This window comes from Varanus komodoensis, unplaced genomic scaffold (genome assembly GCF_004798865.1).
Source record: "Varanus komodoensis strain SLA01 unplaced genomic scaffold, ASM479886v1 scaffold22, whole genome shotgun sequence".
In the NCBI taxonomy this organism is placed as follows: Eukaryota; Metazoa; Chordata; class Lepidosauria; order Squamata; family Varanidae; genus Varanus; species Varanus komodoensis.
In genome coordinates, this window is record NW_025335606.1 from 19,133,085 (window position 1) to 19,145,186 (window position 12,102).

Here is a 12,102-nt window from a genome sequence, read left to right on the forward strand (position 1 = left end):
AGTACCTGTAATTGTTACCATCAGGTCATTCTTCTTGGTTGGACTCAGGTTAAAGATAAGTGATCCTTTAGTTCATAGAAACATAGAAACAAAGTGAGTCTGGAGGGACCTTTCAGCCCATCTAGTCTGACCCCTGGCTCCAGTTGACTCCACTCATGTAATCCCCAACATGTGGTTGTCCAATCTTTCCTTGAACATCCTTACTGATGAGCTTACAAGGGAGGTGGTTGAGGCCCCATTCCATATCCTAGGGGTCTTAACCATCAGAAAGTACTTCCTGATATCCAACCTGAAGCCTGGTTTCTTGATCTTTGCCCCATTGGAACATGTCCTGCCCTGTATTGTAGGGAAGAACAGATCACAGCCCTCCTCCACATGACATCCCCTCACATACCTATAAGTCACTAAAAGATCCTTCCCTCAGAGTTTCCTCTTCTCCAGACAGAAAAGACCCAGTTCCCTCAATCTTTCCTCATATGTCATCCCTCCCAACCCGACTACCATTCTTGTGATCCTGGGCTGAACCGATTCTAAGCTAGCTACATCTTTCCAATAATGTGGAGCCATGTTGGATGCAGTATTCCAGTTGTGGGCACACCAGAGTAGTGTAAAGAAGTATCAGTACCCCCCTGGATCTGGAAGCCACATTTCTGGCAAGACATCCAAGGGTGGCATTTGGCTTCTTAACCACTGCATCGCACTGCTGGCTCATGTTCAGTTCAGCCTGCTGTCAACAAGTACCCTGAGCTCCCTTTGACAAGTGCTGCTCTCTAGCCAATTGTCCCCAATCCTGCACCTGTGACACCTCTTCTGTCTCTCAGCTGCAAAGCCTTGCACCTATCCATATTGAATGCCATCTTGTCGTCCCCTGCCCACTTCTACAGCCTGTCCAGATCCAGAATAATCTGGATCACCTGCTCCACAGTTGTGGCCACTGCCCCCACTTTGGTACCACCTGCAAATTTAGTCAGCAGACTTGTTATTCCTTCCTCCAGGTCATTGATAAAAAGTTTGAACAGAATCAATCAAAGAACTGAACCCCAGGGGACTCCGCTTGTCATCAGCTGTCATCCTGATGATTCCCCACTGATAGTCACCCTCTGCTTGCAGTTCATCAACCGTACCCTAATTCATTAGACAGTGCATTTATCTACCCCAAGGCTCAACTATTTCTTGACCATGCTATCCTGCAGCACTTTGTCAGGGGCCTTGTTGAAATCCAGGTAAACCACATCCACGGTGTCCCCTCCATTTAGTCACCACAAGACCTTTTCATAAAATTCCACAAGGTTCATCTGGCAGGATCAGTTTTTATGGACTCCATGCTGCATGGCTGCCAACCTCCCTTTCCTGTCTAGTGTTCCTAGAGCTTTCTCTATTATGAGTCTTTCCATCATCTTTCCCAGAATAGACATAAGCCTAACAGGCCTGTAATAGACATAAGCCTAACTGGCCATATCCTCTCTGCTATCCATTTTGAAGACTGAAACCACTGATGCCACCCATTTTCTATGAGGCCTCAAAAATGAAGGCCAATGAATACAAGAGTACCCCTGCCAATTCCTGAAGTATCTTCAGGTGTAGCCCATCAGGGCCCAGTGCCTTTCTAACATACAGGGATATGAGGAGCTCCTTGATTTCTAGGGAGGTGACTCCAATCTGTGTCCCCATAGCCCCAACTTCATCAAGTCCCCCAGGTAGATCTCCCCCAACCCACTTTAGGGAGAACACAGAACCAAAATAATCATTTGACATCTTTGCCTGTTCCCTTTCATCAGTTACTAGATCTCCTACCTTCCTTTTAAGTGGTCCCACCACTTGTCTCCCCTTCCTCTTTCTATTTACATGAAAGTAGAAGCCCTTTTCATTTCTCTGCACATGTTTCAAAAGTCTCTGCTCATAATTAGCCTTAGACCTTAGAAGAGTCCTTCAGCATCGTGCCTCCTCCTCCTCCTGGAATACCCTTTTCTCCACTTGCATCAGTGTCCATTTCCTGTGGAGGTCCCTGTTCCTTCCAATCCCTCTTACCACCTCTCTTTGCATCCATGGTGGCACCCTCCTACACCTCCCTGCTTTGCTACTCATTTTGCTGCTAGTTCTTTCCTCCACTTTCTGTAGGTGGAAGTTATCAGCAATCTATTCCTCTCCAGCAGCATGATCTGGGGAAGGGGTTTGCAACACAGCAGAAATTCCTGTGTACAATTGCCAGGAAACAGAATTACCATGTTCTCGCCTGGCTCTTGTTGATTTTATTGAGAACTGTGCATTTAAAAAATGCTCAAACTTCCCAGTAAAGGTTGGACTCATTGAGTCAGACTTGTCTCTTACTCTGCCATACCGTAAGAACACCTCAACTTGCCAGGATCATCTTTCTCTCCCTCTCTCTGGGCCTGGTTGGACATAACTACAAGGAAATCACCCATGGTGAGTTGGCTGTTTTTGCAAACTACCCACAATGAGCCCAATGGACAATCAGGTTCATCACAGGTACTTTGCTCCTTCCCACCCCAGGGAAAGAGAGCTTAAAGGAAAACAGAGTGGAACTGTCAAACTCCATTTCCTTGAAGAAAGTTGCTCTTCCATAGAGAACAAAGAGGGAATAACTAGAAAGAGCAGGCTCTTGCCAGAGAGGGCAATGAAAAATGATGAAAAATGAGATCCTGCCATTCTTGCTCATAATGATGTCTGCTTTGTGCTGCCACCAAGAGCAGTGGAGGCAGAGGACAGGGGAAACTGCTGTTGCCTTAGCTGATGATCACAGCTGCTCCCACTCCATGCCACCTGCCCTGGTGACAGTGTGGGGTGCAGGAAAAGTTTCTGAGAGTTGCCTCCATGTGCCACTTGGGCACACTGGACACAGCTGCCAGCAGTGCACATGCAGCAGCCCATGGGCGTGGGTTGTCGTGTCATCCAAATTTGCAAGCATAATAGAAACAAAAGAGGGAAACAGGATGAAGGCAGAAGAAAAGCAGCAACAGAATAAAAATAAAGGAAGAACTTGATCAAATAAAAAAGCCTATCTACTTACAATAAGCAGTTGTTTAGATATACAGGCTACTTATAGTAACATTTACTTTTGAAACGGAAGCATTGTTCTCCCCTCTTTTTCGTTCCTTTTTATGAATGGTGCTGCAAGAGGCATCTCTAAGTAAGAGAATGGCTAGTTGGCGCTAGAGAATTCCCAGCTCTCTCAGCTTCCCATTAAATGGCATCCACGCATCCCAAAGGGAACTGCCTGCTACAGTATTCCAAAAAGTCAGGTACCTCCCTACCCCTCCCCTGTGCCAGTTACAGGAAGTAAAACTGGACAATGCCCTGAATGTGCCTTCAACACCACATTCCTGAGGAGAATCCACAAGCTGAACATCCAGGGGGCTGGAACGCAGCACAAGGTGACCCCCTAAGACCAAGCTTCACGGAAGACCACCACCAACCATGAATTTTCGTGACAGGACGGCATATAAATATTATAAATAAATAAATAAATAAATAAATATTTTAAAAAAATGAACAATACCCTCCTCCAGGGTTCCCTTTGAAACTTTTCCTTACCAGGATGTAATCCGCCCAGATGTCCCGGGCATGATGCAAAGCTGCCTGCCGAAGCTTCATGACATGCTCATAACGGGAATTGGACCAGTGCTTCGGACCTTCCTCATCTGGATAGAACCTGCCAGGGATAATGAGGCTGAGGCTCAGGCTTTGGAAAGGAAAAGCCCTCTTCTCCACCAAGCTGCCTCCACATATGGAAAGCACGCAAGACACAGATGCAACTGGCTCTGCATCTCAGGGGCTTCTGAGGCAGAGTCTGCTAGTTGGCTGTTATGGCAAAGGCAAAGGAATGTGTTTTCTGCCAAGTACTAACACGGTTCTGCACCTGGATTTGGCACACAGATCACAGAACCCAACAGGACCTCTGCTCAGGGGCAGTCAAGCATCCAAAGGTTTGGGAAGAAGCTGGAGAAAGAACAGACTTCTATAATATACCTCAAAACAGCACTTTAAGTGAGATGGCTGAGCTTCAGCTTCATGGACTGGGTTGGCTCTCTTTTCAGGTTGCTGGTTTCATTGTTCATTGCTGTCATTATTGATTGTTTTTACAATTTTCCCTTTTTTAAAAAAAACCATACAGCTTCCATCCTTAAAAATGGCCTAACAGTAAATTTAAAGAAGCAACTATTTCACACCATGAATCCAAGCTGGAACAACTTGTGGTATGGATTGTGGCAATCATTTATATAGTGAAGCTTTATGAGAAAAGCAGTGTGTTTCCTGCAGTGTGCCTGTATCAGCTTTGGTATTGATCACAGAATTCAACATCCTACAAATCTCAGCTTCCTGTTTAAAAATTTACTTAGAAATAGTCATCTAGTTGTCATTGTCAGCATCATCTGACATTTATATTCTGCCATTCTTTCTCTTGCAAGGTACCCAAGATGGCTTCCAAGGTCCTCATCTCTGTTTTCTCCTTGCCTCAACAACCCTGTGAGGGAGGGTAGGCTGAGGAGTGTGACTATCTCAATGAACTTTCATGGCTGAGTGGGACCTAGAATTCTGATCTCTGAGACCCAGTCCATTGCTCCATCCATTATGCCCTACTGGCTCTCGTGACCCTCAAGGTAGATGGAAAGCATGCAGTAAAATTGCAGGGTCCAGCTGGGCTGAGCCTAAGCTTGATTTTCAGAAGTCAACAGAGTGGGACTACTATCTCCCTACACAGCCTTTTGTCCAAGTGACCAGCAGAAGTCACATACATTATACAAGGTGCAGGAGGGGAATTAACCGGTACACACACCACCTTGGACATCAATTTCCATAAGGTCCTCTCATGCTACCACTGGAGCAATCCACTTCACAGGACAGAGGGAACTGCCAGAGATCCCAGAAACAAGCCACATTCTGAAGCAGCCCATGCTTGATTGACAGGTGGGATGGGAAGATTCCCCCCATCAGGACCATCCCCACCAATGGAGGCGAGCTTTACCACTGAGATTAAGCCCCCAAGAATAGCAGTGTCTCAAAGGTGGACCAGGATGAACACTGACCCAGTTAGCATGATCACGCGGGAAGTAGGAGGGGGAGCACAAGCCAGACTGTGGGCCAGTTGTATACCCATGCAATCTGCTAACTGTCCTCACTATCCTGGCTTCTCCTGTTGTGCAAACCTGGGCAGCATGGCTTCTTGGAAGGGGCAGCAGCCCTCAAACAAGCAACATGCTCTTGTTGGGTTGCTACCTACATCCAACAATCCTTGCTGCCCAGGTTCACATGACATGACCAACCATAGCTGTTCAGGCAGTCACATAAGCTCCCATGGCTACCTTATGACACAGTGGGCTGTCATGTCACATGAACCAGCCAACAGTAAGAGCCCAGTTGCAGGATGAGGCTCCTGATCATCAGGCCCCTCCTCAGAAGGACCTCTAAAAACCTCTGGTGTTCTGAAGCTGAGGCCAAGTGTGGCGGGGGTGCTCTGAAAGCTTTAGATGATAAGCCTACATTCCTAGCAGGAAGAATTTCTTTGCACCAACTCCAGTCCTTGCCTCTGAATACCCATCCTTCCAGTAAGCAGACCCTGGAATGCCTTGCAACACTTTCTTGTCTGGGGTTAAACTCTTGACTTGACCCTTACTGGCCTATCCTTCCCATTGACTGGCATGCCCATCTTTGTTCAGTGCTATGTTCCTGCCCTGCCCTGAAACCTGTTGGCCTGACTTTGGACTCTATTTAAGGCCTTCCTCCATCAAGTCTGACTAGACATGCATGAGCACTTAGAAGTGAGTGTCCATCTGGCCCAGACACTGCACATGGATTTTTAAATATGGAACACTGTAAGTCTCAGGTGTATCTGTCCCCTCTTACTCCACATACAACTTTCAACTAGGAAAGTGAACTCACTTTTGCAATCTGCCAACCTCTCTCCTTCAGATGGTTCATTAACCAGCCTATATCTGCAATATGTAATACAGGAAGCAAGATTGTGGAACAAGTACAGAGTGCTCTCACTTGAAAATCATCTCCATTTTCAAATCTAATTTCTGCTGTTTTTTCCTTCCTGCACACTCAAATATCTCATTCCCCATCCTGTACTACCACCCGCTTCCCCTCCACGTTTTGGTGCTTACCTGGGCTGTTCCACGGGCCGCCACTCCACGGAGTGATACATGCTCTGGACATTTGTCAGCCACTCCTGAAGCACAGCTGTTGTGTTGTCAATATTGTGATCAGTTGCCACCCTGGAATGACATGGGGCAATGAAACAAGTTCTGGCAGGAGCTACATATCAAAATATCTGCAGGTCTGTAAAATCACTCTCTTGCTGCAAGCCACCACAAAACGCATGGGAAAGTTGTGTTGGCATCTGCAAGGGCTTCGTACTGGGCTGTGACAGAGATGCCGGGTTCAGAGTTACTAGATTCCCACTCTCCATTATAAAAAAGTCCCTATAAAAGTTTGTTCACCTGTTTGTCCAAGCTCAACTCATGCAATCATGGCTGAGTAGCTGCTGTTAAAGTAACATAAGTGGGTCAACATGCCCTTCAATTTAAAGTATAAAATTCTAAAAATGCTAATACTTTCAGTTGCAGGAATGAAAACTAATGAGATCACATCAGGCTTGGAGGGGAACTGTTGTTTGCTCTGGAATTTAATGATTTCTTCTTATTCTTCAGTCCTAGAGATGAGGAAAACCTTCTTCTTAGGATGGTATTTGCTTTAGGGAGAATTTCCCTCAAAACTACCCTATAGGAAAGGGAAGGGTAAAATTCTCCTTTAAGTCTGTTCAGATCCCATTATCACTCCTCACCCTTAGTAGGTGCTATTTGCATTTCTCAAAATCTACACTTAAATGCAAAGACATATTTAATACCGTGTTAGTTCTGTGTGATGTTGATGATGTACTTTTTTTTCCTGTGTTCAAGACACTGCTCTCATTGCTCTCTACTGAATCAGTTTGCAAGCTTTTGGCACTCTCACACAAGTTGGTTCTCATTTCCTATTGCTTGTATTTAAAAAAGAAGCAAACAAAACAAGAATCAGCTTTAATCTAAAAGGACCAACAAAGGGACAGACCATGTCAGGAGGGTACCAATTTCAGAATACCTTGCACATGTAGAAAGTTGAAGAAATTTCAGAAACCTGTCACATTTTTGCTGGTCTTTCTTTGTCCCCTCTGTCTTTCCACACTCCTGTTCTGCCAACAAGCTGGGAAGATGAAATTTTCTCCAAACCAATAAAATTCTAACTAGTTGTCAAACCCAAAAGTCACTGATCCAGTTGGGATGGAGTTGGATGAAGACAGAGGACACAAACATATTACAGCAAGTTGCAGATGGAAGAGAATAAAGAGATATAATAAAAATGTGATTTGGTTCATATTCTAATATTAAGCACACAACTTAAGGATGAAAATGCATGGATTAACACACCAGACCTACTCACAAAGATTGGGTTTGGGACTAACAGACATTTCCTTTTTTTTACCACAATGCTAAAAAGCATTGCTATCAACTTGGAATGTCTAGCTCTGGGTCTAAATAAGATATGCCATTTGGCTTGTAGGATATTTGTTTTATTTGGCCAGATTATTGCTACATCACTTGAGACAAAAGCCATCTATTATGTTAACTTGGAGAGAGGGCCAGATATACCACAGCTGCTTTTATGGTGCAAACAAAAGCATGCTCTGCTTCCCTGGAATAGAGAAAGGTCTCTTGGAGCACCACTGCTACAGCCTGGAGATCTCTCTGCCATTTGCGCAATACAAGGGATGGCTCCCTGAGTATGTGCCTAGCTGGGGCAGGGTCTGCAGCAAGAAATCCGATAACCCCAAGTAAGCCATATTCAGACATTATTGTACCCAGACTATGGAATAAGTATTTGCCTTTAAGGAAATCTGACATCTGTTCTCTAAATAGCTGTGCTTTTCTAAACACAGGGGGGGAGTGTCAGATTGGTAATAGGTAATGATTTAGGTTTAATTCCACAAGTGAATGTGTACTTGTACTCTCGTCTTTCCCTCCTCAGTGAACTCTGCACAGACCTTCTAAATTTGCTCAAGAGGGTCTCCTAACCCTCCAGAGCAGACTTGGGGGATTTATGGGACCCTAGTGGGGGAGAAAATCCATTCTGCTGGTGAAACACCAGCAGAATGGATTCAAGCCACAAAGCATTAAAAGCAAACCTTTATTTACATTATCCCAACCATCTTTTAAAAACTTTGCATGGTAAGCCAGTGTTGTTATTAGGGCAGTTACCCTATTAAATCTTAGTCAATTATAGCAAGTTCAGTTAATCAATTAAATCCGCATACATCTGCAGAAAGCTATTCTGAAGAAAAGCATCCATTTTTTTTCCAGTTCAGGTATGCATGTGTTGCAGCAGACATCATCTTCTAACTCAGGAATGGGCAACTTCTGGCATTTTGGATGTTTTGGCTTACCACTCCCATGATACTGCACCATTGGCTATGCTGCTTAGGACGAATGGGAGTTGTAAGCTAAAGCCCCTGGATGGTCACAAGTGGTCCACCCTGGTTCTAAGTGATAATCCCCTCCAATCTGAGAAGGGAGAAAGCTCTTCCAAAATCAAAGCTTCTACTCATGCTTTTCGTAAATACTTGTGTTTATCCTGTTGTTTCAACAGCACCTTCCAGATTAAGCAGCTTTCCATCACTTGGTCTGCTGAATTTACTGATGAGGCAGTGGTTGATGTCACAGCCCTAATGTTTAACTCCATGTTGGGTGGGAAGGGGTTGAAGATGAGAGATGGCAGTTTGCTTAATGCAGCCTCCCTCACCCCAAACACCCTCCAGATGAGTCAACTACAATCCCCATCAGCCAACATCTGGAAGGTGCCAGCTTGCCATGCTGGGTAAGACTGGTCTAAGGCAACATCATTTTGGCCTGTTTAAATAAGAAGAACTGTAAAAATGCTGCTGCTCAGGATTTTCAAAGGGATTACCCATTTAAAAAGCAGAAGGGGAACTGATTCTGAGGGGGAAAGGCAACAGAAAGGCATCTAGAGCTGTCCTCATGACTATCTGCAGAAGGCCCAGACAACTAGAATGTGATCCTCCACAGGACACAATGGATGAAAAAGCCAGTGGGCCAAAAATCAGGTCTAAAGAGGTGACACATGGCCAGCAACAGTCAACTGTCTATTGGCATGTGGAGGCCAATGTGTGTCCTGGAGAGGGCATGCCAAAGACCAAACCAGGCAGGGACACAGGTGGTGAGACCTACTGTGTGTCAACTGAGATCTTCTCCATCTTGCCTCCAGACCCAAGAGCTATGCAAGAGGAGCTGCATGTCCCAAGAAGCTCCAGGATCACCAGGAGGTAAAGAAATTAATTACATAGTTTCTCTCAGGATGGCAGTGTGTCTTAGGCTAGGCCTGACTGGAGAGAACACAGAAAGTGTCTCCTTTCCCTCAGGGACCGAAGGTAAATGGCACAGTTGCTTGCCAGGGAACAAAATCAACCTGGATGTTGTGCGGCAAAATCTCCATGCAAGGGACAGAAACGGGCTTGAAGAAGCAGTGGTGAGGGGAAGTGACAGCTGTCAATTTTGTGCAGATGCTATTTCAGATGGATTGCTTAAGTTACCTATTTTGAGAAGTGCTGAATTGTCCTTTTTCCTTTTATTAGTAGTATTCTGAATGTTATGTCACATTCTTATGCCCACCCCCTTTCTTTTGTATTGTACATTAAAACTTTTAAAACAAAGAAAAGTTACCATGCACAAATTTATCTTCTGGAAATGAGAAAAAGACTTCCCCAGTTTGGTGTTCCTCATTTATCTTGGACTACAAATCTCATCAGCCTCCATCAGCATGACCAATGGTCAGCCGTGCTGGGAGCTGAAGTTCAAACCATCCAGGAGGCACCAGGTTGGCAAAGGCGAAATATAACCCCCTTCCCCACCCTTCTCGTCTGCACACACACCCCGCTCATGGGGGGAAAAGCAGGCACTTAAGTGTGGTGGCGCGTGGAAATCCTAGGATACCTATTCAGAACTAAGCCTTCCCTAAGCCAGCGCCTTTCCGAAGTTTTGGGTTAAAGCTCCTATCATTCTCAGCGAACAGAGTCGCAGATAGGAGCTGTGGTCCAAAATACGTGGAGGACGCCAGGAAAGGAAAACTGCACGCTCGCACTAGGAAAAACGTTTCCTTGGGCTCAGTGGGTCTCGCTTCGAAGCAGACACGTACAGCGCCGCGCTGTACGCTCCGGGGAGTTGAGCGGCGCTTCCTCCCATGTAATTGCAAAGCAATCCCTCTAGCGCACGGGCGAGACTCCGTGACATCCCCGGGTCTCTGCGAAGAAGCGGGGGGAGGGGGCTGCCGCCACGAGAACCCCTCCTGCCCTCTCTGTCCGGCTGCACTTACCAGAGCGCGATGCGGTCCTTTGGGTGCCGCAGCCTCTCGATGCAGCCCAGCGTCGCCGGCAAGGAGTGCGCCGCGTTGCGGGCCAGGAGCGCCAGCAGTACACGCGGAGGCCGCAGCGGCGTTTCGGGCAGCCAGCGCTCCTCCGGGAAGTACGCGCCCGCCCGACGGGTACTCCACGCCGCCGCCGCCAGCAGGTACAGCCAGAGCCAACTGGGCTTCATGGCCGAGCCGCCACTGCCTCGCCTGCCCTCCGACAGGAAACACCGCCTTAAAGGGACAGAGGACAAGCCCCTTCGAGGGTGCCTGCCCTCCGACAGAAACTGGGGCGGAGGTGGGGGGAACGTTGCAAGAAAGTGGAGGGCCTGAGCGCGCCTTCCCTTTAAGGAGGGTGCTTGGGGGCTTGGCGACGGACGCGCGGGGTAGTCCTGTCCAAATGCGCCTCGTTCTCTTTGGCGTGCCCGGAAGCGAGCTGCGCATCCGCTCAGCAGCAGCCTCTTCTTTTCCCCGCCTCGCTTCTGCAACATCAAGCGCGAGAAGACTTGGAGCGTGCGCCGGGGGCCGGGATTGCTGCTACAGACTAAGCAGGAGAACTATGTTTATTCTGCAGTACTCAAGGCCATTTTGATGCAGGGGGAGGAGATGCAGCCAGTGACACCGCCCTCTAATCAAATTGCAGACGATACAAGGTCCGTCGCGTTATTTGGACGCCTGGAAGTAAAAATATAGCCTCGAATTTAGTCTCAGAACAACCCAGATCAGGTGTTGGAGGCAAAGACTGGGAACAAACCCACTTTATCGTTGTCGCATCCGCCCTCTAGGCCCTGTGGAGTGCAGGGTGGAAATGTATCGCGCTCCAACACGAACGCTGCTTTGCCGACAAACATACTATTACTTATAGATTTATATACCGCTAAACATACTTAAAATAGAATTTCAGATATCCCTGGTCTAAAGCCAGCATCCCAACCACTATACAATACTGCCCTTTTTATATAAAGACTTCATTATCATCAATTCTGTTACTTGATTTTTAGAAGAAAAAGTTTGCATACAGGAACCAGAAAAATTCCTTATTCTGGGCATTTTGCACATGCCCAAACCACCCTGCAAATAGACCAAATTGGGTTAATCATTCATTTGCACATTACATCTGGCAGATGATTAGGCTTACTGTGAGTTCTTTCCTTCATTCCTCTTCATTGGGCTCCAGCACATCTCCAAATGTCCTTCACAGAACTAAGTGCTCCAAGCACTACCCATTTTCATTTGCTGCCTATTTTATTTTATTTTATTTTATTTTATTTTCTGAGCCTCAAACAAGCACAGTTGGTGTCATTTGTTTCCCCCCTTGAAACCTGCACAGCTTTGCCATTTTTATTTTGGTGGGGATGGAGCTCTTTCACAACTGTGCAAATGTGTTCTTATGGCTGTCCAATATGTATCATCTAGCTTAGTCAATTTCAACATGGAATAGATCCCAGAAACCGTAAATGCTCTGCTGAGTGGCAGGTAGAGCATGCAAGTGAGGCAGTTATTTGTTTGCTGCCCTCACTGAGGCCTGAGAAAGGGCATGCACTAGTGTTCAATTGCATCCATGAGGAGTTACTCCTCTGTCTCCCATTTGGCTTCATTGCTCCCAGCTCTGGAATATACAACAGAGCTGTACAAGTTCTACTATCATGAGAGTGATCAGGCAATCGTGTCAACCACCCAGGTAAT

The 12,102-nt window shown here is 46.4% G+C and overlaps 1 protein-coding gene across 3 annotated transcripts in view; it reads right to left on the reverse strand.

Annotated features, from left to right (window-relative positions):
• COLGALT1 (collagen beta(1-O)galactosyltransferase 1) overlaps positions 1 to 11,025 on the reverse strand; it is a 37,815-nt gene extending 26,790 nt beyond the window's left edge. The window contains exons 1-3 of one of the 3 annotated variants that reach the window (XM_044431202.1): positions 10,384 to 11,025; positions 6,126 to 6,236; positions 3,553 to 3,670 (exon numbers count right to left, since the gene is read on the reverse strand). In XM_044431202.1, the coding sequence (XP_044287137.1) occupies positions 3,553 to 3,670; positions 6,126 to 6,236; positions 10,384 to 10,907 (753 nt within the window). In that variant the 5' untranslated portion in view covers positions 10,908 to 11,025. Of the gene's footprint in view, positions 1 to 3,552; positions 3,671 to 6,125; positions 6,237 to 6,868; positions 10,201 to 10,383 lie in introns of those variants that run through there. The other 2 variants (XM_044431201.1, XM_044431203.1) reach the window with 2 other exon arrangements.
• Between the last annotated feature and the right edge of the window lie 1,077 nt (positions 11,026 to 12,102).